Source organism: Oncorhynchus keta, chromosome 1 (genome assembly GCF_023373465.1).
Source record: "Oncorhynchus keta strain PuntledgeMale-10-30-2019 chromosome 1, Oket_V2, whole genome shotgun sequence".
In the NCBI taxonomy this organism is placed as follows: domain Eukaryota; kingdom Metazoa; phylum Chordata; class Actinopteri; order Salmoniformes; family Salmonidae; genus Oncorhynchus; species Oncorhynchus keta.
In genome coordinates, this window is record NC_068421.1 from 36,867,545 (window position 1) to 36,892,832 (window position 25,288).

The 25,288-nt window shown below is 42.1% G+C and overlaps 2 protein-coding genes across 4 annotated transcripts in view; one reads left to right on the top strand and one right to left on the bottom strand.

The window, feature by feature from the left end:
• Positions 1-4,662: 4,662 nt before the first annotated feature.
• On the bottom strand, positions 4,663-7,876 carry LOC118384055 (B-cell CLL/lymphoma 7 protein family member B-B-like). The gene is made up of 6 exons (XM_035770409.2): positions 7,696-7,876; positions 7,189-7,264; positions 6,991-7,078; positions 6,601-6,771; positions 6,224-6,327; positions 4,663-6,065 (listed from the first exon to the last, which is right to left on the bottom strand). The coding sequence occupies exons 1-6, from the start codon at positions 7,785-7,787 to the stop codon at positions 5,985-5,987; spliced, it is 612 nt and encodes a 203-aa protein (XP_035626302.1). The 5' UTR covers positions 7,788-7,876; the 3' UTR covers positions 4,663-5,984.
• Positions 7,877-11,628: 3,752 nt separating this feature from the next.
• LOC118384067 (huntingtin-interacting protein 1-like) overlaps positions 11,629-25,288 on the top strand; it is a 41,715-nt gene continuing 28,055 nt past the window's right edge. Inside the window, exon 1 of one of the 3 annotated variants that reach the window (XM_035770423.2) lies at positions 11,629-11,916. In XM_035770423.2, the coding sequence (XP_035626316.1) occupies positions 11,797-11,916 (120 nt within the window). In that variant the 5' untranslated portion in view covers positions 11,629-11,796. The other 2 variants (XM_035770417.2, XM_035770430.2) reach the window with 2 other exon arrangements.

The window sequence follows — 25,288 nt, forward strand, 5'->3', positions numbered from 1 at the left end:
AGACATAGTGGAGTGGTAATGCATGTGCAAGCAGTTGCTCCCGATGCTACTTGGGTACACTGCAGCATCCACCGAGAAGCTCTTGCTGCCAAGGGAATGCCTGACAGCTTGAAAGATGTTTTGGAAACTACAGTGAAAATGATTAACTTTATTAAAGCAAGGCCCCTGACCATCATTTTCACTTGTCTGACTTGATGACGAGTTTCTCACACGACTGGCCTTTCTGGGTGCTGTTTTCTCTCTTGCCTGAATGATCTGAATCTAGGATTATAGGGACTCTCCGCAACTACACTGCTCAAAAAAATAAAGGGAACACTTGAACAACACAATGTAACTCCAAGTCAATCACACTTCTGTGAAATCAAACTGTCTACTTAGGAAGCAACACTGATTGACAATACATTTCACATGCTGTTGTGCCAATGGAATAGACAACAGGTGGAAATTATAGGCAATTAGCAAGACACCCCCAATAAAGGAGTGGTTCTGCAGGTGGTGACCACAGACCACTTCTCAGTTCCTATGCTTCCTGGCTGATGTTTTGGTCACTTTTGAATGCAGGCGGTGCTTTCACTCTAGTGGTAGCATGAGACGGAGTCTTCAACCCACACAAGTGGCTCAGGTAGTGCAGCTCATCCAGGATGGAACATCAATGCGAGCTGTGGCAAGGTTTGCTGTGTCTGTCAGCGTAGTGTCCAGAGCATGGAGGCGCTACCAGGAGACAGGCCAGTACATCAGGAGACGTGGAGGAGGCCGTAGGAGGGCAACAACCCAGCAGCAGGACCGCTACCTCCGCCTTTGTGAGAGGAGCAGGAGGAGCACTGCCAGAGCTCTGCAAAATGACCTTCAGCAGGCCACAAATGCGCATGTGTCTGCTCAAACGGTCAGAAACCGACTCCATGAGGGTGTTTTGAGGGCCCGATGTCCACAGGTGGGGGTTGTGCTTACAGCCCAACACCTTGCAGGACGTTTGGCATTTGCCAGAGAACACCAAGATTGGCAAATTCGCTACTGGCGCCCTGTGCTCTTCACAGATGAAAGCAGGTTCACAATGAGCACGTGACAGACGTGACAGAGTCTGGAGACGCCGTGGAGAACGTTCTGCTGCCTGCAACATCCTCCAGCATGACCGGTTTGGCGGTGGGTCAGTCATGGTGTGGGGTGGCATTTCTATGGGGGGCCGCACAGCCCTCCAGGTGCTTGCCAGAGGTAGCCTGACTGCCATTAGGTACCGAGATGAGATCTTCAGACACCTTGTGAGACCATATGCTGGTGCAGTTGGCCCTGGGTTCCTCCTAATGCAAGACAATGCTAGACCTCATGTGGCTAGAGTGTCTCAGCAGTTCCTGCAAGAGGAAGGAATTGATGCTATGGACTGGCCCGCCCGTTCCCCAGACCTGAATCCAATTGAGCACATCTGGGACATCATGTCTCGCTCCATCCACCAACGCCACGTTGCACCACAGACTATCCAGTAGTTTGTTTGATGCTTTAGTCCAGGTCTGGGAGGAGATCCCTCAGGAGACCATCTGCCACCTCATCAGGAGCATGCCCAGGCGTTGTAGGGAGGTCATACAGGCACGTGGAGGCCACACACACTACTGAGCCACATTTTGACTTGTTTTAAGGACATTACATCAAAGTTGGATCAGCCTGTAGTGTGGTTTTCCACTTTAATTTTGAGTGTGACTCCAAATCCAGACCTCCACAGGTTGATACATTTTATTTCCATTGATCATTTTTGTGTGATTTTGTTGTCAGCACATTCAACTATGTAAAGAAAAAAGTATTTAATAAGAATATTTCATTCATTCAGATCTAGGATGTGTTGTTTTAGTGTTCCCTTCATTTTTTTGAGCAGTGTATATTCAATGTGCGGGACAAAATTGAGGCTATGATTAAGAAGTTGGAGCTCTTCTCTGTCTGCATCAACAAGGACAACACACAGGTTGTACAGTGCCTTGCGAAAGTATTCGGCCCCCTTGAACTTTGCAACCTTTTGTCAGATTTCAGGCTTCAAACATAAAGATATAAAACTGTATTTTTTTGTGAAGAATCAACAACAAGTGGGACACAATCATGAAGTGGAACGACATTTATTGGATATTTCAAACTTTTTTAAGAAATCAAAAACTGAAAAATTGGGCGTGCAAAATTATTCAGCCCCTTTACTTTCAGTGCAGCAAACTCTCTCCAGAAGTTCAGTGAGGATCTCTGAATGATCCAATGTTGACCTAAATGACTAATGATAACAAATACAATCCACCTGTGTGTAATCAAGTCTCCGTATAAATGCACCTGCACTGTGATAGTCTCAGAGGTCCGTTAAAAGCGCAGAGAGCATCATGAAGAACAAGGAACACACCAGGCAGGTCCGAGATACTGTTGTGAAGAAGTTTAAAGCCGGATTTGGATACAAAAAGATTTCCCAAGCTTTAAACATCCCAAGGAGCACTGTGCAAGTGATAATATTGAAATGGAAGGAGTATCAGACCACTGCAAATCTACCAAGACCTGGCCGTCCCTCTAAACTTTCAGCTCATACAAGGAGAAGACTGATCAGAGATGCAGCCAAGAGGCCCATGATCACTCTGGATGAACTGCAGAGATCTACAGCTGAGGTGGGAGACTCTGTCCATAGGATAACAATCAGTCGTATATTGCACAAATCTGGCCTTTATGGAAGAGTGGCAAGAAGAAAGCCATTTCTTAAAGATATCCATAAAAAGTGTTGTTTAAAGTTTGCCACAAGCCACCTGGGAGACACACCAAACATGTGGAAGAAGGTGCTCTGGTCAGATGAAACCAAAATTGAACATTTTGGCAACAATGCAAAACGTTATGTTTGGCGTAAAAGCAACACAGCTCATCACCCTGAACGCACCATCCCCACTGTCAAACATGGTGGTGGCAGCATCATGGTTTGGGCCTGCTTTTCTTCAGCAGGGACAGGGAAGATTGTTAAAATTGATGGGAAGATGGATGAAGAATACCTGATGGAGTCTGCAAAAGACCTGAGACTGGGACGGAGATTTGTCTTCCAACAAGACAGTGATCCAAAACATAAAGCAAAATCTGCAATGGAATGGTTAAAAAATAAACATATCCAGGTGTTAGAATGGCCAAGTCAAAGTCCAGACCTGAATCCAATCGAGAATCTGTGGAAAGAACTGAAAACTGCTGTTCACAAATGCTCTCCATCCAACCTCACTGAGCTCGAGCGGTTTTGCAAGGAGGAATGGGAAAAAATTCAGTCTCTCGATGTGCAAAACTGATAGACATACCCCAAGCGACTTACAGCTGTAATCGCAGCAAAAGGTGGCGCTACAAAGTATTAACTTAAGGGGGCTGAATAATTTTGCACGCCCAATTTTTCAGTTTTTGATTTGTTAAAAAAGTTTGAAATATCCAATAAATGTTGTTCCACTTCATGATTGTGTCCCACTTGTTGTTGATTCTTCACAAAAAAAAGACAGTTTTATATCTTTATGTTTGAAGCCTGAAATGTGTTAAAAGGTCGCAAAGTTCAAGGGGGCCGAATACTTTCGCAAGGCACTGTATGATTTTGTCATTGTATGATTTTGTCATTGTACATCATTGTATGATTTTAGGTGTACAAATTAACTCAAGCTTGCGGACAATGTCAAATGTGATATAGCGCAGCACCTGAGTGCTTATTTGGGTGCGCAATTACGCATGTACTTTCCCGAAAAGGATGACACAAACAACTAGATTCGTTATACCTTTCATGCCCTGCCTCCAGTCCACTTACTGATATCTGAACGAGACAGACTCATCAAAATTGCAACAAGCGGTTCTGTGAAAATGTCATTTAATCAGAAACTGCTGCCAGATTTATGGATTGGGCTGCGCTCAGAGTATCATGCCTTGGCAAATCGCACTGTTAAGACACTGATGCCCTTTGCATCCACCTACCTATGTGAGAGTGGATTCTCAGCCAACTCTCTCCAATACAACCCAACATTGCAGTTTTGTGCATTCTTTAAAGCACACCCTTCTCATTAACCTGTTGTGAGTTATTCACAGTTTTTACATGTAAGATGGCTAAGTAAAGAGCTAAATTATTGATTATTATTGTATTATTATTTGTGCCCTGGTCCTATAAGAGCTCTTTGTCACTTCTCACAAGCCAGGTTGTGACAAATACTCAGTCATTCTTATGTTTAATAAAATGTATCGTAGTGTGTGTGGCAGGCTTACAATGATGGCAAAAAAAACAATATTTGAGAGTGCGCTGACCCTGGTGCTAGAGGGGGTATGCAGCCGGAGGTTGAATGTTTGAAGGGGTACGGCTCTATAAACAGTTTAGGAACCACTGTCCTATAGTGATGAGTTACTTACTTCCCATGGATTTTAACGTTCAATCAAGAATAATTCTAGCATCTCTATCAAGTGTCATGATTTTATTTAATGGACTGCTTAAAAAACCCACAGTGCCAAGACTGGCGACGGATGGCCAGTCACGACCCAAGCTTTCTATGTATAAATTGAGGGCCCAAGGCCATGGATTTGCAATCTGATCATTTCCATGAAAGATAAAATGCAACCAAGTCAAGTGGTCATCCTATATGGTGAAAAACATTTTGGACAATTATTTGAGAGTGTGGGAGTCAAAAGATGCAAAACACTGCAAAAAGAAGACACAATATCAACCATATTTTACTATGGAGCAGGGTATATTCCAGCATGTGCATCACTTTTGCAGCAGAAAATAAACACTTGAGAGCATGACCCACCTGACCATAAGAAATTATCTCTGAATAACAATACAAGGTCTTTAACTACTTTTCAACCTCGTTCACCATTCAAACTCATGCTATACCAGTCACATCCAATGCCATATGAAAATTTAAGAAGCAAGATAAGAGTATATCAAAAAGGATAGACATGACAAACAGTTGTCTAATCTTATTTGCAAAGCGAAGTACAAATGTAAAAAAATATTCCAAAAACTTCAGCCCATATTCGATAAAATCCAGTGACCGGAATGAGTTTCCCCTCATACTTCCGTGCTGCTTGGATAAATGTATTTAACAAAACAGCACTAACCGTGTGAAACAAAAGAAACTCAACAGATTGTTAATTAATATATGCTCAACTTCATCCCTCAGAATTAACAAACCCATTTCATTGAATAGGGGCCATAATGATTTAGATCTGTGCAATTTCTACGAATAGCATAACATATGAGACACTTGTCTGACAGAAAATAAATATATAGTGTATAATTCAGAGCGATAGGCACTTTTTTTGAGCACGACTATGTACAGTGTAACGCATTAAACGGCTTAAAATTACTTTCAAAGCAGAGAAAGTAAAATTGTATTTAAAAAAACAACTTAAAATAATAACTTCAACTTTCTTTTTTAAACATATTCCATTTGTAGTGACTTGATTAACAGAAATGCATATTTTATAATAATGTCTGTAGGGATAACTGCCAAAATAAAGGAAACACCAACAATGTCTTAATAGGGCGTTGGGCCACCACGAGCCAGAACAGCTTCAATGCAACTTGGCATAGATTATATAAGTGTCTGGAAATCTATTGGAGGAAGACGACACCATTCTTCCATAAGAAATGGCATAATTTGGTGTTTTGTCATACTATGTTTTTTTTAAACATATCCATGGTAGCCAAAATAATGGCCATAATAATGGCCTGCCTGGCATTTTTATACACGACCCTAAGCACATGGGATGTTAATTTCTTAATTATAAGAATAAGGTCATAAGGTGAATGCACCAATTTGTAAGTCGCTCTGGATAAGAGCGTCTGCTAAATGACTTAAATGTAAATGTAAATGTAATTAACTCAGGAACCATACCTGGGTGGAAACACCTGCTTTCAATATACTTTGTATCCCTCATTTACTCAAGTGTTTCCATTATTTGGGCAGTTACTCGTATGTCCCATTTGAATCCTTCAATAGAGTGCATGGGTTGCATGCATGTCCATCCAATCAACTAGTTATCTCAGTACAGACTTTTTTTTCAGTGCAAATTTTCTTCAGTGGAGGGGCTCCTGATTCCTCTTCTTCTTCCTGTTGGAAATGTTGATATTTAAATAAATTGATTGTGGTGATTTATTTTAATGTTATTATTAAGAGCATAAGCAATTACCAATCACAACTTTTCTGCAGCAATTTTTTAACACTAATAAAAATGGTCATATCCTTTATTACTACAGAAAATGACTTACCTCTGTGCATGGAACTCTTACTCGAACACCAAGGGGCAAAACCAGGTCTTCCTTGATCAATGTGGGAGGCTCATCAGCAACTTCATGTGCTGGCTGGGATGGCTCTGCATATAGAGTGAAAGACTGAGTGAAACACTTAAAAGATATTGAGATATTAACTGTAATATAGCCAATATATTATACCTCAGCTACAACATTTACATTTACATTTAAGTCATTTAGCAGACGCTCTTATCCAGAGCGACTTACAAATTGGACATAAGAGTGACATAATAGCTAGGGTTTTTCCTAGTCAGGTTACAGGTTCTGGAAAAGCTCCTGGCCCTACATGGGTGCACTGTGCAGTGCGATGGTGTAGTATGCTAAACTAACTGTACCGTCCACACTCTCCTGGCCCAGCATGGGTGGTTGAGCATCTTCGGCCATGCGGAGTGTTGTGGTGTGAGGAAGAGGACTGACTGCCTCACTGGCATGCTGGGAGCTTGAGCTGCTGCTGTCCATTTTGGGCTGGTAGACATCAGACAGGAAACTCTGGTTGCTGCATTCATCTGCGGTGAAAGAACAGGAGCAGTCTTGAACGGTTTCAGACCAATATAATTTTCAATTGAGGAGGTGAATTTAAATTCCAATTAAAAAGTATGTAAAAGTTTTATCTGCATTCAGTGAATTTCCATAGAATTGCCCACAACCCTGTTATATATAGTATTGCAGTTATTTAAAACCTGCTCCAAATTGCTTGTGCTTCTCACAGCCAGTCAGTGCCTCACCTAGGAAATCCATGGTAGAGCTGGTGTTTTCCAACACCACATCTTTTAGACCTCGAACCTCTCCAGTTATGGATTTGCTCCGGTATATCTGAAAGAGAAAAAAAGAGGCAGAGTGATAAGGTTGTTCTGTACACAAACTCATTAGATTCATGAACCATAGGATGGTCTGATGCAGTCATCTATTATTAGATACCAAACCTGTTTAGTGTCTGTCACAGGCACCCACTTGAATATGCGTAGGGATGTGTCTCCCACAGTTACCCACTTCTTCTCCCTGAAAATGAAATGTAATAGAACAGAGAATAGATTTACTACATTCAGTACTAAAAGCATGAACCAAAGATGCTGCTCATTTACTGGTGGCTATGCACAAAGCTAGGCTATGTAAATAGCCTATGTTCAAGTGCATTTTTCTTGCCTAATATTCCTGAACCTCGCCGAAGGAACGGATATTTTCAATGTGGGTCACAGTTATATCAGAATGCGTAACGTTGTAACAACATGTGGACAAGTGTAGCCATTTTGACAGACTGAACAATTCCGTTAGTCCTGCCCATAGAATTGCCGGGCTTCGGCAGCTTCGTCTCTCCATTGGCTGTTGTTTCAGTCACTCGCCAACCCTTCTAATATTTTCCGTGTGAAGTTTGTTGTGTGGCGTTGCAGATGTTTACATTTAATTTACATAATCTCCGCGGTTTTACTTACCATTTACGCACTTTTTCAATTGCTGCCAGCACCTTTTTAATATCATCTTTAGCACGACTTCGTGTCTCCGCGCGACCTGACCGTCCAGACATCTTTAGTTGTTACTTTTTGGAGATGTCTTTTCTTGCAACTCCAATCTTGCAGTGTGCTTACTCCTCCAATAAGCTAATATTCTCGCGAGGTTTTAACACCCATTCCCCTTTCCTAGTGGTTGGTTTGTCTGTTTTCTTCATCCTCCCCATCATCTTTGATACGACGTCATCACATTACCATTGACAGTAAAATAATAGGTTGTTATGATGGAAATTATGGATATCTGGATATTCTAACCCCCATAAATGACATAAACGTAATGAATCAAACTGGATATAGTGTTTTTTTTTACGAAGTTGGTTTATAAAGGATTTACAAAATTCACTATCAGATTGAAAGGGTTGATAATCCTTGGGTATGAGAGGAAGTGAGGGTGGTGAAGAAACTACAATAGAGAGGGAGTGATTAGATCCAATTATGCACAGCTGGAGCTCCCTCCCTGCCTTCTATCAATCATATGGTCAAAGATTTTATTTTTATGTCTTGCAGAGGGTAGGTAGCACTGAACAATAAACACTGATATGGCATGCATTTGTAATTTCAGTTCAATTGAGCAAACCAGTGCTTGACTTGGATTGAAATTGGTGCCAGTACTTTGTGTGCCGTTTCTGTTTATATTTATGTGCAGGAACTCTGCAATAGTTTTAAGCCAATATTATATCAGTGGTGCAGACACTGAAGCAGTAGAACATTTTAGGTGCTGGTACTCAGTTCCGGTGAGCTCCTGCCCAAGTCAAGCATTGGACTAAACAAATATTGATTGGCAGGCTCAATCAGCAGGGTGAGATATTTGGTGTAACCTTTATGTATTCTGATCTTATAGCTGTGGCTAATTACTTCAACTAGCTCTAGAAAAGACCCAGAACAGCGTAGCAGCACAGCTAACCTGGATTCTGTGCTTGATTTAGTTTGAGTGGCACAACGGAACCAACTGGAAAATCCTCCAAACTCAATCAAACACACCTCATTTTACATTTCACCCAGGCAGATCAAATCAAATTGTATTCCTCACTTGCTTTGAAAACAACAGGTGTGGACTAACAGTGAAATGCTTACTTACAGGCCCTTCCCAACAATGCAGAGAGAAAGAAAATAGAGAAATAATAAAAAAAGTAAAATGCATAATATCAAAAGTAATAGTAGATACACAATGAGTAATTATAACTTGGCAATATACAAGGGGTACCAGTACCAAGTCGGTGTGCAGGGGTTCGAGGTCATGGAGGTAGATAGCGTATGTAGATACTGTATACATATAACTAGGAATAAAGTGACAGATAGTAAACTGTAGCAGCAGTGTATATGATGAGTCAAAAAGTTAGTGCAAAAAGGGGCAATGCAGACAGTCCAGGGAGCTATTTGGTTTAACTAACTATTTAGCAGTTTTATGGCTTGGGGGTAGAAGCTGTTCAGGGTCCTGTTGGTTCCAGACTTGGTGCATAAGTACCGCTTGCGGTAGCAGAGAGAACACTATGACTTGGGTACTGGAGTCTTTGACCATTTTTAGGGCCTTCCTCTGATACCGCCTGGTATAGAGGTCCTGAATGGCATAGAGCTTGGCCCCAGTGATGTACTGGGCCATACGCACAACAAACACTCTGTAGCGTCTTGCAGTCGGATGCCAAGCAGTTGCCATACGAAGCGGTAATGCATCCAGTCAAGATGCTCTCAGTGGTCCAGGTGTAAAACTTTTTGAAGATCTGAGGGCCCATGCATTTAGCTCCTCTGGCTGGCTGGTTTATCTGTGATAGTTTGCAAGCCCTGCCACATCCAAGGAGCTTCAGAGCCGGTGAAGTAGGTTTGATAGTTTTTTGGAGGCCGTAGCTATATTTCTTTTAAGCATCCGGGTTAGTGTCCCGCTCCTTGAATGTTTGAAAACCCAAATCTTGCAATTCTGATGCTGTTAGATATTTTTAAGATGATGGACACACACTTTTCACACACACTACTGTCAAAGTACTTCACAGAAAACCAGCTTCTTGCCAGCTATCAAATATGAGAGGGCCAGCAGAAACCATGGAAATTATCTAATTCAAGGCCCACGGGAGTGGACTGGTGACCTGCAAGCTCCTGTGACCTATATAATAACATATTATAACCATATCCATAAAAACACATATTACACACATATTATTAGATCATATTATAACCACCATATTATTAATTTAGTTCTGGAGATTAATTGTTTATTCTGAATCAAAAATGAATAGGCCACTGGCATTTCTATTATGTAGGCTATTGTAGCAAAAACTCAATTAGACACTGACTGTAGGCCTACAGTCATAACATTGACTTTTCTATATTTACATTAGGGTGATAAAGTCTGTACAAACAACCCAAACGCTATCATGTGCCTTCAATCATGCGTAATTGCGCCTCATATCAAAATCAATAATGGTCCCATAATATTGATGTAGATGGGCACCAGCAGAATTCTAGCCAGTCGTTGACATTTCTGGGAGGAGTCTGTGACAGTTGCATCTGGGCCATAGAGAATGACAGAGATCTCTAGTGGCCAAAATACCATCTTTAGCATGGGCAGCGCAATTGAGGGCTTCCACAATTTTAATATAGTCAACTGGCTGGGACTTTCCAGTCTGGTCTCATAGACTAGATGTAACATAGTAAATGTGAATCCGGGATACTCAAATTAGTGGAACGGTTAAATAAGACAGAAGGTATAACGCAAAGGTCTAGTGAACGTCAAGGAACCCAAAGGTTGTGTGTTCGGATCTCATCGCGGACAACTTTAGCTTTTTAGATAATTAGCAGCTTTGCAACTAATTACATATTTGTAGATACTTTACACCTACTTAGCATGTTAGCTAACCCTAACATTAACCCTTTTACCTAACTCTTAAAATTGGAATTTGTAACATATCTTACGTTTAACAGATTTGTAACATACTGTGTGAATTACAATTCGTAACATATCATACAAATTGGAATTCGTAACATATCATATGACATGGTTGACGGACATCCACAAATTAATACCTATTATTCAAAATGTAACATTGGCATGTCCCGGATTTACATGTACTATGTTATGTTGACTTCTGAGTCCAGGTTGGACTTCCAACTTCATTGGCTGATCCCTTCTGGTGACACTGCTGGAGTCATGATCAACCGGGTCATCTGGAAGGTTTAGCCAATCGTGAAGAAGAAAATTGACTACTTCAAAATGGAGATAGCCTCAATGGCACTGCCCATGCTGTCACAGACGCTATAATAGCACAGCTACAAAAATAAGTCCTCTATCTATTTCTATGGTTTGGGTAACTATTGCCCTAGTTCATCAGTGTCAAAACAGTGCAGCACATTTGCAAAAAAGCTGATTTAGACTGCATAGGGAGAAAGGTAATCAACATGAGAGCATTGGGATTATATTTTAAAATCAGCTTAGTGCAACCAGCAACCTCACTGTACATCAGGCTTAATGCTGCATTCGTAACCAAGTGGGAAGTGGGAATTTACTACATACGACTGGGAAAAATCTGCTTGAACGGCCCTCCAATTGATTATTACTAGTGGGAAACTCATCTATCATACTGAGCTCCCATTTCTCCCACATGCTGACATCTGACGTCACATACTAAGAAAACGACCTTGATAATAGCATTTTGGCAGTTTCGTGCAAAAAACAAAGCATTAACTATAAAAAGCAATCTATTAATATGTTTTCTGAACATTATCATTTGTTTACAAGCTTGATAGCTGTAGTTTGAGTTTATGGTTAACACAGCTTGTTGGGCATGAGCGTTTCTCAACGTATTCAAAGCACATGAATTAATTTACGACTTCACAACTAGTAAATTCCCACCTCCTACTTGGTTACGAACGCAGCTTAAAAACATGACATCGTCTACACAGGGAGACGCGGTGGACAGGCGAAATGACCTCCTGAATTTTGTCGACTGCCTGAACTATTATTGTCCAATTTTATGAATAATTTGACGATATCTCCGTAGAAATATTATTTTTCAGTGGAAATTCTAAAGAGACACAATGGACCGAGTGAAGAGCTCCATGCAGCAAGTACCGAACCCAATTCCCAAAGCGCTGATTCGTCGGACTGGTGGTGCCAACAGTTTAGAACTTGAAAAGGAGAACTTTGAACGTGGTCAGGTAAAGCACTTGTTTAGTGGGAATTCTGGATTTCTTGTACAGAATTAGAAGGGACTAAGAAATGTGAAGATATTATAATTGTTATGGTGAAGCTTCGAGTTGGAACCGTCCGTTGCATTGAAGTTGGCAATGATCCGTTCAGCGTGAAAACTTGCGGACATGTCATGGTTTATCAGTTTGGAGTGATTGGTGCTGCCTCGCAGGTTCGGATTTCCATGGAATTTTCTGTGAACATTGCTCATGATCTATGCATGAAGGTGTGTGCGCGCGCCAACTTGACCTACATGATTGAGTGTTTACAGGAATGCATTGTTTCCGATGTTTGTAATACAATGTAGTAATATAGTACCACCACACAACAGCAAGCCAACATCATCATCATCCCTCATTCTTAGCAGTGGGTAACATATTTGATACGAATGTTTGATAGCTATGCCTCAAATAGCTTCTACTAGATTAGAAAAGGTATCGTCACAAAGTTGATATTGCAAAGATTATAGAGACATGACATCATTGTTGGGTCTTCAGTGCAAGATCAAAATCTGTTGAAATGGGTCAGTCCTAAGAGCACAGATTTAGTTATTTGAGAAAAACTGCCTGATAAAGAGGTCTGATTTACCATCTCTCAGGAGAGGTGACGCCCACAACTGTGGAGAGAGAGGCAAAATGCTGTATGTGTCTGCCTGGACTATCCATAAAACCACTACCATGTATCGAACTACAATAAAAAGCCTTTAAGTGCATCCTGGACACAGCACTAGAACCAATGGCCTGAGAGATATTGTGATGGGTTCTGGAAAGTACAATCAGCCTACAAACTGGGGTGTGTGAGAGAGAGCTGGGTGGGAGGGACTATCATTGTTGCTTTTATCCAGATAAATAAGTTTGATGAAAGGGTAGGACTGAGCAGCACTGTTTATTGATGCCCTTTAAACTGGCAATCCACAGTTAAAACAATAAGTGTTTCGGTAAAACGCTGAGGGATGGGGCTGTAACGACTCTCAAATTCATAGAACAAGCTATGGATGCAAGACTGACCATCCATGATATCAACATTTTTGTTTTAATCATGTTTTGAGGTTATATAGTGTTTGTTTACAAACATTGGAGTAAAGCAAGCTTATATTTTGTGTTTTGATGGGGAATCAATGGGTACATATCATTAATGTATAAATAAAAAATGGGATGCAGTGACTTCAGATGGCCCCTTTAATGGTTTGGATGTACTTTGAATTCTCAATCCCATATAGCTGACAGTCTGTTACTCGAGCTGTCGTATAGAAAAACGCATGCTCATTTTTCATGCAGCGTGGAGAAGACACTTCCTGCTTGGCAGTCTCTTCCCAGATGGAGGGGGGGTAGTCAAAAAGTAGGTCAGATGAATCAAGCCCTTTAAATTACCCTGCTCTGCTGGGTTTTTTTTTTTTTAGCGGCAGATGCAACCTGCTTTTCCCCTCTTCTACTACAACCACCGCTAAATTAGCCAATGAGCTTTTGAGCACTCATTTGCGGGACTGACGATTGATCCAGAGAGCAGAGGTTTGCTGTCTCTTGTAGTCATAGTGTGCTATGACTGTGACATTGATTTTAGATTAAAGCCTACATTTATACATTTAGCCTATCATACCACATTCCTCTAAAAATTGCTCAATTCAGATACGATTCCTAATCTGGTTGTAGCAGTTGTTTTTGTTATGGTTGATTTTTGACGGCAGTCCTAAAGCTGTTTCGCCACAGAGGGAAGAATCAATGAAATCTTGTTTGTGCTTTAATACAGGGATTAGCCCCAAGTTAATCTGATCTGTTGTGGCTTGGATCTGCCTGAATCTCCTGGCTTTCACCACTGTCCCAAAACCACCAGTGGCTCTGCTCTAAGACCTCTGTTCAGGCACAAGCACTCTAATACAATCTATACTGGTCCCAGATCTGTTTGTGCTGTTACACCAATGACCATAAGAGTTTTATGGTGTTTAGAAATGTGCATTGACACAGAACAAGTCTCTAGAGTAGACAGATGGTGGTAAGGGTGAAGTCATGGGTCGCAGGGCTCCTAACTCGGTTTCTTAGAGCCTGAGAGTCGGGTAAACAACAAGGGTGTGTTCAGATTCAGAGTACTCACTACTTCATTTTGTCCGCAGAGTTATAAAAATACCTCGCCCATGCCCAGATAACACATACAGCATGCATGTAATGACATGTTTAGAGAACTGAAATAAGTAGTGTTCTCTCTAATTGGAGATGGTATGAATCTACAGTGTGCTTGTTTATGAAGGACTGCCATGCCTCTCTGTGGAGTCGCAGTTGTACTGCTACGTAACAGTATCCCATCGGTCATGAAATGTAACGGCACATTTGTTTTAAAAAAAGAGCTCAATGACCAGCTTGAGAGAAACTAGTTTAGTCGTTTCAACAGTCCACCTCCACTTGAACACTGTACCACTTTAATTAGCCATTTAACTTCCAGAGCTGCCATCTCTTTCTCTTCTGGAATGACAGGCCCGACTTTGCAGGTAGCCTGGTGGGTAGGAGCATTGGGCCTGAGAGCTGACACGGTAAAAATCTGTCATTCTGCCCCTGAACAAGGCAGTTAACCCACTGCCAGAAACCATAGCTCAGTACTGCCTGCTACAATGACGGCGTGTCTGTCTGGATAGTGGTCTGAAATGAGAGAAACATGGCTGCGTCTGTGAGAAAGCTACTTCCGTTCAGCCTGGCACCCCACTTTAGAACCTCTCCTGGGTCTCTCAGCTCCCAGGCGGGGCTTTCTATTGTGGGATACATCCTGAGAGTGACTCCACCACACAGCAATGTGGCTTACATAATTAAGTCTTAAATTTAGATCCAGATTCTTCCTGCCTGTCTCCATCTCACAGCTCTCCAAGACAGGCTGCCTCTGGATATTCAGTACGGTTCGTTCCTTGTCATTTCAGCAAGTCATGACACCCACCATCTCAGATTGTTCTGAAATTGTTTCTGTTAGAAACAGATAAGACTAGCATTCCTGCAACATTATTTGTTTGAAATCCAATTAGATCTCTGAGAAATTAAGCTAATTGATTGCACCCAAATTGGCCATTTTTAATTTATAGGATGAATATAATATTCAAAGAATCCAAAGAAATTGTCAAAAGCTCCCCACGGAACCCCTACACCCCACACCAATCAGTTCTCTATGTCTGACAAGGAGCGTGGAGTGTGAAAAGGATAATATTGGCACCATTTCTTTTTTTTTTTTTTTCTTTTTTTTAAGTTAGCATTTGAAACAGTGGACAACAAAACCAACACATGGATTGCTGTCATACCTTCTCAATAGACTGCTTACAGGGTAAGGAAACCAATATGTAATTGAGTCATTTTGGTTAATGATCCCTTTAACATTGAGCAGTCACCTGGAACAGTACCATCTTGTGGCCAGAACCTGGCAATATCAGGGTGTAGGATGGGACATAAACCTAACAACTTCAATGACTAATTTCACTGAACAGGGGGGGGGGAAACATCACCAAATTCACTGGGAATACATTACATAGGATGTAGAAACAATACTCTGAGCCGTAGTACCATACTACATGTCAGACATAGAGAACTGATACTATATACTTGTTGTTGGGGATTGGCGTGGAGGGTCTGTGGGTGATAATTTATTTTGATTCCTCATGTCTTACTCATTGTTAGAAAAAGGTTTGGTCCAAATCAGATGTCAGGTACTATATTTATTGAATATTATATGAATCCTATATATTACAATTGCCAATTTAGATGCAATCAATTAGCTTAATTTGTTAGATCAAATTATATTTGAACTAAATTATGTTGCAGGAATGCTAATCGTATCTGTTTCTAACAACAGAAACTTTCAGAAAAGTCTGAGATGGTGGGTGTCGAAATCCACTTGTGCTTTTTGAGCATGAGAGTCATTCTGACACTTTTTGAGGATGTTAACAGTTTGCTTCTTAGATGATGTACCTTAGTTTGATTAAGAGATGCTGTGGCACTGCTATATCTCTATCTGGTAATCAATGATGCCCACCCCACCGCCTGTGCCCCCTTTAGTGGAGCACTGTGGTGCACTGGCAGCTGTGGAATTTGGAGGAGGATCCACGACCATGTCCCTTGGGCACAAGCAGCACAGCATGGCGGACCCAGACAAGCACTCTCTAATCTCTCTCTCTCTCTGTTACACACACTCTTGGTCTTCCTTTCTCTTCCTGCCTTTGTAAGATACCCCCACTCTGTGCTTGTACCCTGTCATTATAACCAGGGTGAGTTGGAGAGGGGTAGTTACACACACGCACGCACAGGGAGAACGAAAGCGGCCCGGGCCCATTAAAACCACCGAGGCAGCAAAAACAGCAGGCACTGGCCTGTGACCTCATTGCACCGGCTGTAGATTAAAACGTCCCGGACATGAGTGGCAGGTCAGCCATTGGAACAAAGTACTGAAATGAGATCAAAATGGCATTAACTCTGGCTTTAATTTGGAGGGATTAGATATTTTAAAACCTAAAAAAGAGTTGATTGGACATTGGATGCTTTGGTTACATCATCACAAGGACCTACATTTGTATTATTGACTTTTAGTTCATCATTACAATAATACTTGTGATTTTAGATCTAACTTTCTGACTTCATTATTGCGTAAATCCATTATAGTTTCGGGGATACTGTTCACACACAGTAGTGATTTATTATTTTTTACCTTTATTTTACTATGCCCTAATGTCTGGCCAACTGGATAGAAGGGCCTACTCAGCGATTACATGTCGTTGTGACATACCAGTAAGTAGATTTTTGTTCTGTTACGGTTTTGTCTCAGCCGTGTTCAAGGCCATTTATATGAACTTTGCCCACAGAATTGAGACAGAGAGGCTTTCACCCTTAACTCGCCGTGTGTGGTGTGATTGTGTGTGCTCGGCACCACCCTCACTAAGGCGGAATTAATGTACGGGAACCCAGACGAAAAGAGAAACTCAGTTGTTTCAAACAATCAATATTCTACATCCCTTCTACAAGTAGTGATAGTCATAAAGGCCTAGAGTAGTGTATGTGAGAATTGCAGCCTCTCCATAGAGCCGTGCTCGATGGGTCCACCCACACCATTGGCCCACACCGTACCAGGAAGTGAAGAGACTGTAGTGAAGAGCAGGCTTTGTCTGAAGACAGTCTGTTTGTGTGTAGCGGCCAGTCTGCCAGCAGGAGAATGGGTCACATATTGATTACTGTGGACTATGCTCCTCACTTGGCCCAAGTAATAATAAAAATTGTAACTTTAATTGTTAATGTGCTTTTCATGCATGACACACAATGAATTCAGAAAAGTACTTAATTCCATATGTTCCGTTCCAAATGCCTGAGGTTATTACTAAAGAATGATATGTATAGTCTAATATTGACTTGTTTGTGCTTTGTCAAAGTTGTTTTTTACCTATCTGAAATTATCTGAGCTGTTTGATTTTGTGTGTGAAGATTCCAGACAGTGCAATAATTTCACGATTATGATATAAACCTCTGTCTGAGAGTAACCAGAGGAGGGCACTATTTACCTACAATGACTGATGTAAGCTAAAGTTTATAACCACATTGCCTCAGCATAGTTGAAGACTGAAAACGGCTCCTTTTTGCAGTGTCACCGTATAACTTTGATATTGACAGTGACTTACTTTAATTATGCTACTGTAGGCTACCCTTTTCGTATAGCACATCCTATTTCAATATGGCCCATAAATATAGGCCTATATCAGACAGTAATGTTATGGTCACATGTAAGCAGTCCCCAAATCACAGATGATTTGTTACACTGTTGCACTGGTTGTGGAAAGTTACATTGTTTACCATCATGATGATTTGCAGTGTGCCCGAGCCGCGCTGGTCTAGTGTCTCGCCGTCTCATCACGTATTTGATATTTTTTCAGGACAGTATAATTTGTTACATGGTGAGGTACGAAGTTAGTTTGGGCGGGGGTTTGTGCCATCCCCAGTCTGCACCTATTGTTTCACAGAGAGAGCACGCTGTTGTTTACACAAAATCCCCGGACAGATATTCAATTCTTGATGTTTAGAACCACCTGCCGTCCTGTTTAGAAATATATATTTTTTAAATATTGCAATCTACAATGCTATACAACATATTCAACAACTACACGAGAGGGAGATGTTCCCGTGTGTAGCCTACTCTAGAAGTAGGTTGTCGTTTTCTAGACAGTTCTGTTCCGCTTCTCGACAGTCGGATGCTGTGGCTGGGAGCCCCCACTGTTAACTGAGCACGTAGGACCGGGAGAAGGGACACGAAAGGAAAGGAATTGGAGAACATTTGATATCAAATCAAATCGGGACACATGTTGAGTTAACGGGTCCACTCCACCACCCTCTACCGTCTACCTCATAAGCGATTCTAGATTTCTAATTTCCCAGTTGTAGACGATTCTGTCGAAGTATTGCCATCGACCGGATTCGTCTTTGAGCTCACAGCCACCCTGCATTTTTCTGGGACTATGGATCTTAGTAAAATGGTAGGTTTCCAGATATCGATTTATTTTTCCAGTGAACATTGTTACAAAGGCGCAACAAATATGTGTGTTCGGGGTGAGAGCGAACTAATTTGTTACCAGGTTTGTTTATTTAGGAAATTACAAGTTAGGATAGATACTGCCTTCGGGATATATGTTCATGGTCGCTCTAAATAATTTGCTGATCATGCAACTGTATCGAGTGGTGTTTTTTAAGTTGGCCGTGTATGCTATGGGTTTGTTATAGGATAGTCCAGACTCTAGTCGGATGCATGTTTTAGTGTAGGCTATAACTAGTGTATTGGGCTATAGTTTGCTAATGAATTTCCCCCGACTGATCGGATGTTTCCCCCTTATTTTCTCACATTGGCCCGTTTTCTATGGTCATTAGATAACGTAAGCACGCGCACGTTTTCCACGGTGACTAGAATATCAAATAGCTATCTGACTATAGTGTTGTTTTCTTTGGGTAAAGCGATGTCAGTCAGACTTATGGTAGCCCAGCTACTTTGCAATGCGTGTCGTGGGTCAGTTAAATACTTTCTATAAGGCTACTAGAGACAGCAGCATATCTACTAATCGGTTGGATTGCACAATACATTTAAAATATTTTACTAACCACCAGGGACATAAGATATAGCGTTACAAACCATACATGATTAGTTCGGGAATAATAATCACTCTTATTGATAGAGAACCATCACATTTTTGTTACTTCATGAGTGTCATTGCAAATATAATGGCTGATAGTGATAGAGGCTATGCATGCTGTTTTGTATGATTGATCATGAATGGCCTACAACAGCAGATGGAGAGCATTGATTTAGTCATTTGTGAATAGGGGAATCCCCACTTCAGAAATCCCCCCTCAGGGTCAGTTCAACACTGGCTGGACTTGGTATGAGAGTTCCAGAGCAGGTGCACTAGCAGTGCCAAAGCACCAAGACTGCCCTTTCAATGCCAACATGGTGTAGTAGGCTACTATAGCTCTGTATAGAGGGGTGGGGGAAGGGGGTCAATACCAAGCTTTGTGCTCCTCCTGAAATCTCATTGATGTGGAGGTAACCGTTGAACACGCACACAACAGTTTGTTTGAGGCAAACACCGGTTGTGATGGAATACGTTCCTTCGTTGTTCTTGGAAGCAACACCGGTTGCTCAAAGTCACGTTATAAATATGTTATTGGAGCGCTGTTCACCGCTCTGGATCAAACAGGCAAAGCCTCAAGGCTGCTCTCTGAGACAAGTTCCTCTCTCTCGACCAAAGGAAGATAAAGGCCTGCCTGCCACCTGCCTGTTAGTGTCCTCTTAGCTCAGACTCCTCTGCTTTGGTTATTTATGTCATGCACTGAGAGACAACGGTATGAAAACATCAACACTCTTGGCAGATGCAAGAATCGAAAGCAGATATCGAATCGTTCTCAAAGAGGGCCCACTACTGTTGTTAAGGTGAACTAAAACCTAGTCTTGTAAGACTGTATTACATTTCTACAGTGTCATAGCGTCTTTATCAAGGTAAATTAGTGGAAATGTCCATAGAGAAACCACAAACTAATTCAGCGGCTGATGTGCTTGCCCTTTTACTTTTATGACATCGGCACTTCTTCAGGAAGTTAGCTCCACTAGTTACACAAAGCAGATAGGAGGCCTCCCTCACAGGAGGTTGCAGAAAGCTGTCTTGTCAAAGGAGGCTCGTAAACGGACCATGGGGTTTAGGTTTTATTATGCCAGGGCCTTTGGCCCCCAAGGTCCACACTCCGGCCAGTATGTCTCTTCAACCACCTGCCGTCCTGTCTTCCAGCCCAAGCCCCACAGGAACAAAAGCTGTTGTCGGTGAGGTTATAGACTTTGACTAGCTCAATGCTGGCGGTTTTGAACTGATAATCCACCTGGCCGTGCTGCTGCTACAGTTTCAACTGTTCTGCCTGTGGCTATGGAACCCTGACCTGTTCACCGGACGTGCTACCTGTCCCAGACCTGCTGTTTTCAACTCTCTAGAGACAGCAGGAGCGGTAGAGATACGCTCAATGATCGGCTATTAAAAGCCAACTGACATTTACTCTTGAGGTGCTGACCTGTTGCAACCTCGACAACTACTGTGATTATTATTATTTGACCATGCTGGTCATTTATGAACATTTGAACATCTTGGCCATTTTCTGTTATAATCTCTACCCGGCACAGTCAGAAGAGGACTGGCCACCCCTCATAGCCTGGTTCCTCTCTAGGTTTCTTCCTAGGTTTTGGCCTTTCTAGGGAGTTTTTCCTAGCCACCGTGCTTCTACACCTGCATTGCTTGCTGTTTGGGGTTTTAGGCTGGGTTTCGGTACAGCACTTTGAGATATCAGCTGATCTAAGAAGGGCTATATAAATACATTTGATTTGATAATGGAGTCTTAATAGACATGAGACAATGAGAAGTAGGGCGACAATACAGTAGTATATACCTATTCAGTGTACAAAATATTTAGGCCTACCAGTTTGATTCTGGACAGTATATTTCCAGTATTTTGTCTTACTTTGGTCCTGAGTAAGGTCCTGTGTTTTGTTTCTGTGCACATGACCTGACCAGGAAAAACTCTTTACTTAAATGGGGAGGGACAATCTAAATTTGTCCAATAAGAACACTCAATTTCTGTTGCAAAACATTTTGCTACGGCGTGCCCTAATGAACACAACCCTGGTCTAATCCATGTTTGCTTTATGTTCACATAGACAGGAAGAGTGGCCATGCTGGAGGGATTGTCTTTTATGTTTCCTTTCCCTACCGTGCCAGGCTCTTAGAGGTGTAGAGTGAGTGTTCCATGGGAGTGGAAATCGATGTCAGAAATGTGAGCAAATTTGTCAAATGCTCCTTTACCGAAACAAGTAACATAGAGGGCCCTTTTCAGTGTGCTGACCTTTTAAGATTGGTGGAGTTCCAACCTGAAGAAATAATATAACCTAAACCCTCTCACTTTTACACTCTATGGCTTTTACAACTTGTTGCTTTGAGGGACGTTAGTAATATGCTTGGTTTTAGGTTTTCACATTTGCTTCCTAAAAAGGTGTGTTTTTAAGTGCATAGTATGATGACTTGTTTTCACACAGCCTGTCTAGTGTGACGTAATGTGAAGTGAGTAATTTTTCAGGAAGTGGCTATTACATGTTTTTAGTTATTTCAACATTTCCATCTCAAGCAATCCTTGTCAGCAGGAGAGCACTATTGGTGTCAAACAGCTACAAATTGTGTGTGTGCAGGCGTGACCTCAGGTGGGGAGGTAAAAGTTTAAAACTATGTCCAGTTGACCATTGGCCTGGAAGATGCTGGCAAAGGAAACATTATAAAAGGGGAGCTGTGAGGTCTGTTTGGGTTGGCACCGGGTACTAGGCCTGAGGAGGAGGAGGAGGAATAGTGGAGGAGCTGGGTGCATTTTTCGACAGGCAGGAAATGGGCTGGACAGGGTGTGCCAAGACAGCAAGCCTGACTGAGCACCCCCAGACCCACTGACCCTCTCCCCACCACAGCACCTCTGTGTACAGTGGCGACGCATTCACAGGCAGCCATCCATATTTCCTGTTTTCATTCCCTCCCCCCATCCTTCCCTGTTTACCCATTCCTCTTGAGGTGGTGGGCAAGTCTTAGCAGTACCACCGCAGCAGCCCGCCGTGCACCTCCAGTCCACGGTGCCTGATGAAAGCACTGTGGGAACAGGGAATAGTTTGTGCTGCTTGGCCCCTGCTTGTGTTCTGGTGTGGTGTCAGCACAGCGTGAACAGCAGATCATCTGAAATGCTATCTATCAAGACCACTAACCAAAAAGCACTCTTCTTCCCTGTCAGCCATGTAGATTATGTATGGATAGAAGCTCGCCAAACTCATGAGAACCCAGGCTCCTTTATTTAGACTATTATTTTGATTGGATTGATTGAATTAATCCAATCAATGCAGATGTTTTTCAACCATCATTAACTTTATTCTGCTCTTCAACCGTTTTCCTAGAGTAGTGATGAAAATATACTGCGTTGTCGTCAAAATCATCTCGTGTCCTAGTACCGATATGTCTGCAGGAAAAACTTGCAATGCAAAATTTCCCCATTATGCCATGGGATGGGCCGTTAGTCATGTTCATGTCAAGCAGTCAAAACCATTATTCAAATGCTTTCTTTGGGGAAATGACTCATCAATGAGAGATCGCTGCATTATTAAACAGGCACTGACCAGGCGGCTTTTAGGGCACCGGCTATGTCTTGCTCAGTACTAGACAAGACAGGCTCATACTGAATCCCAATCCACCCCTAAAGCCTGGGCACTCTTGTAGATCTCAAAGGATCTGATAGGTTTAAGCAGTATGGTAATTCCTTCACCTTGTCTTCTGATAGGCTGGGTGGAGTTTTCACCATATTGCTTGCATTTATCCTTTAAGCTCAACAAGTGTGTAGGCCATTTGGGTTTGTTTCTTGACAGTGTCACTGGCACACAGCCAGGCGAGGACTAGCATATCAATGACAACAGGAGAGGCCTCTAGAGTTCTCTGTGCATTACATAGGTGGGCCCAGTCCAGACTAGTCTGTCTGTGAGGCAAGCCTCATCCTCTGTCTAATCTCCCCAACCGCAACACACCCACCACCACAGTCTGTTTCTCACCTACTAATTCAATTTTCTAGCAGTCATCATCTCACTTCATCGGCTGGCCATGCTGCGACGAGACGAGTTAATAGGCCTGTCGATGCCAGCGAGCCGCTCCAGCTTCTAGTCCCATTGGCTTGCCAGGAGTGCTGAGCAGCTGGCACTCTCTTTCAGACGGACGACAAAGTCGCACTGTGGACTAATTGGGTCGTTCCTGTGTGGGAACTGCTTGCACAAGTGCTGGGAGCCTTCCATCGTTCCTTGGAATTTTGAACGTTTTTTTTTTTTTTTTTTTTTTACGCAAAGAAATGGTGTGGGGATTTGACTGAAATGTAACGGTAGTGCTATTTTTACACTGAACAAAAATAAAAATGCACCATGGAAAGTGTTGGTCCCATGTTTCATGAGCTGAAATAAAATATCCCAGAAATGTTCAATTTTGTATTTCACAAAAAAGTTTGGCACAAATTTGTTTACATCCCGGTTAGTGAGCATTTCTCCTTTGCCAAGATAATCCATCCACCTGATAGGTGTGGCATATCAAGAAGCTGATTAAACAGCATGATCATTACACAGGTGCACCTTGTGCTAGGGACAATAAAAGGCCACTCTAAAATGTGTAGTTTTGTCACACAACCCATTTGGCATGTTGACTGCAGGAATGTCCACCAGAGCTGTTGCCAGATAAATGAATGTTCATGTCTCTACCATAAGCCGCCTCCAATGTCATTTGAGAGAATTTGACAGTTTGTCCAACTGGCCTCACAACCGCAGACCCTGTATGGCGTTGTGTGGGCGAGCAGTTTGTTGATGTCAACATTGTGAACAGAGTGGTGGCCTTGGGGTTATGGTATGGGCAGGCATAGGCTACTAATACCGATTGGATTTTATCGATGGCAATTTCAATGCATGGAGATAAAGTGACGAGATCCTGAGGCCCATTGTCGCGCCATTCATCTGCCGTCCATCACCCCATTTCAGCGTAATCCACGGCCCCATGTTGCAAGGATCTGTACACAATCCCTGGAAGCTGAAAATATATAATTTCTTCCATGGCCTGCATACTCACCAGACATGTCACCCATTGAGCATGTTTGGTATGCCTTGAATCGACGTATATGACGGTGTGTTCCGGTTCCGGCCAATATCCAGCAACTTTGCACAGCCATTCTAAGAGGAATGGGACAACCTTTCACAGGCCAATCAACTGCCTGATCAACTTTATGCAAAGGAGATGTCAATCTGATGCAAATGGTGGTCACACCACATACTGACAGTTAATTTTTTTTTTTTTTTCACACCCCTAGCTTTTAAAAATATATCTGTGACCAACAGATGCATGTCTGTATTCCCATTCATGTGAAATCCATAGATTAGGGACTAATTATTTTTATTTCAATGGACCGATTTCCTTATGAACTGTAACTCAGTAAAATCTTTGAAATTGTTGCGTTTTGTACTTGTTCAGTAAAGAAGATTCTGAATGTTTTGGACTGTATTTGCAAGTGAAATCCAGATATGAGATATTGTCCTTTGTCCAGACTCCTGCAGAGCTGTTTTCAATACGTCTCATCCATCCCGCAGTAGATTCTCAGACAAACAATGGTGACACTTGAAAAGGTCACATTCGCTTGCCTGTCATTGTCAGTAAACACAGAGGAAGCCACAGGATACTTCGGTCAGATGTATGGCTCTGGGTGCAGTGTTGACATCATGGCATACACACAAATCGCTTGGCTTGTGCTTGATTATGTAGCAACAGGTGTTCCACCTGTAGCACCAGTGTCCATATCAACCCTGCATGTATGTTTAATGATCGAAGGCATGACTCGTAGAGCTGAGCATGTTTTGTGGTTCATCCTCGGCAGGGATACAAGCTAAGCACAGAGACGTGGATGGAGTGGAATTTGAACCAGGGAGCAGTGTGTGTTGAGAGATGTTGGCCAGCTCTGCATTCCTCTCTTTATCCTTGTCCTCCTTCTCCTCTTCAGAAGGCACAGCTGTGACTTAATTAGACAGTCACCCTGTGAATCGATCTTGTCAAGACAAAGCCCGTCTTTGTCACCTTGAGCTGTGAATATGCCATTTGTAATGAGGCTGAGAGAAAAAGACAGAAAGAAACAGGCTACTTTGTCTACTCTTATCATGACTCTTGCGTCCTTAGTGTGTGTATAAAGGTTTGTTGATTTGATCACTAGAGAAACAGTCTACATGTCCGAATGAACAAGGTGTCTAAATAATCACCAATAAAGCATGACT

Coding starts and splice junctions, on each gene's coding strand:
- LOC118384055 (XM_035770409.2), bottom strand. CDS start 7,787: ATGTCTGGACGGTCAGGTCGCGCGGAGACACGAAGTCGTGCTAAAGAT. Junction 6,328..6,600: donor GGGCCAGGAGAGTGTGGACG/GTACAGTTAGTT, acceptor CTCTATATGCAG/AGCCATCCCAGCCAGCACAT. Junction 6,066..6,223: donor TAAGAGTTCCATGCACAGAG/GTAAGTCATTTT, acceptor CATTTCCAACAG/GAAGAAGAAGAGGAATCAGG.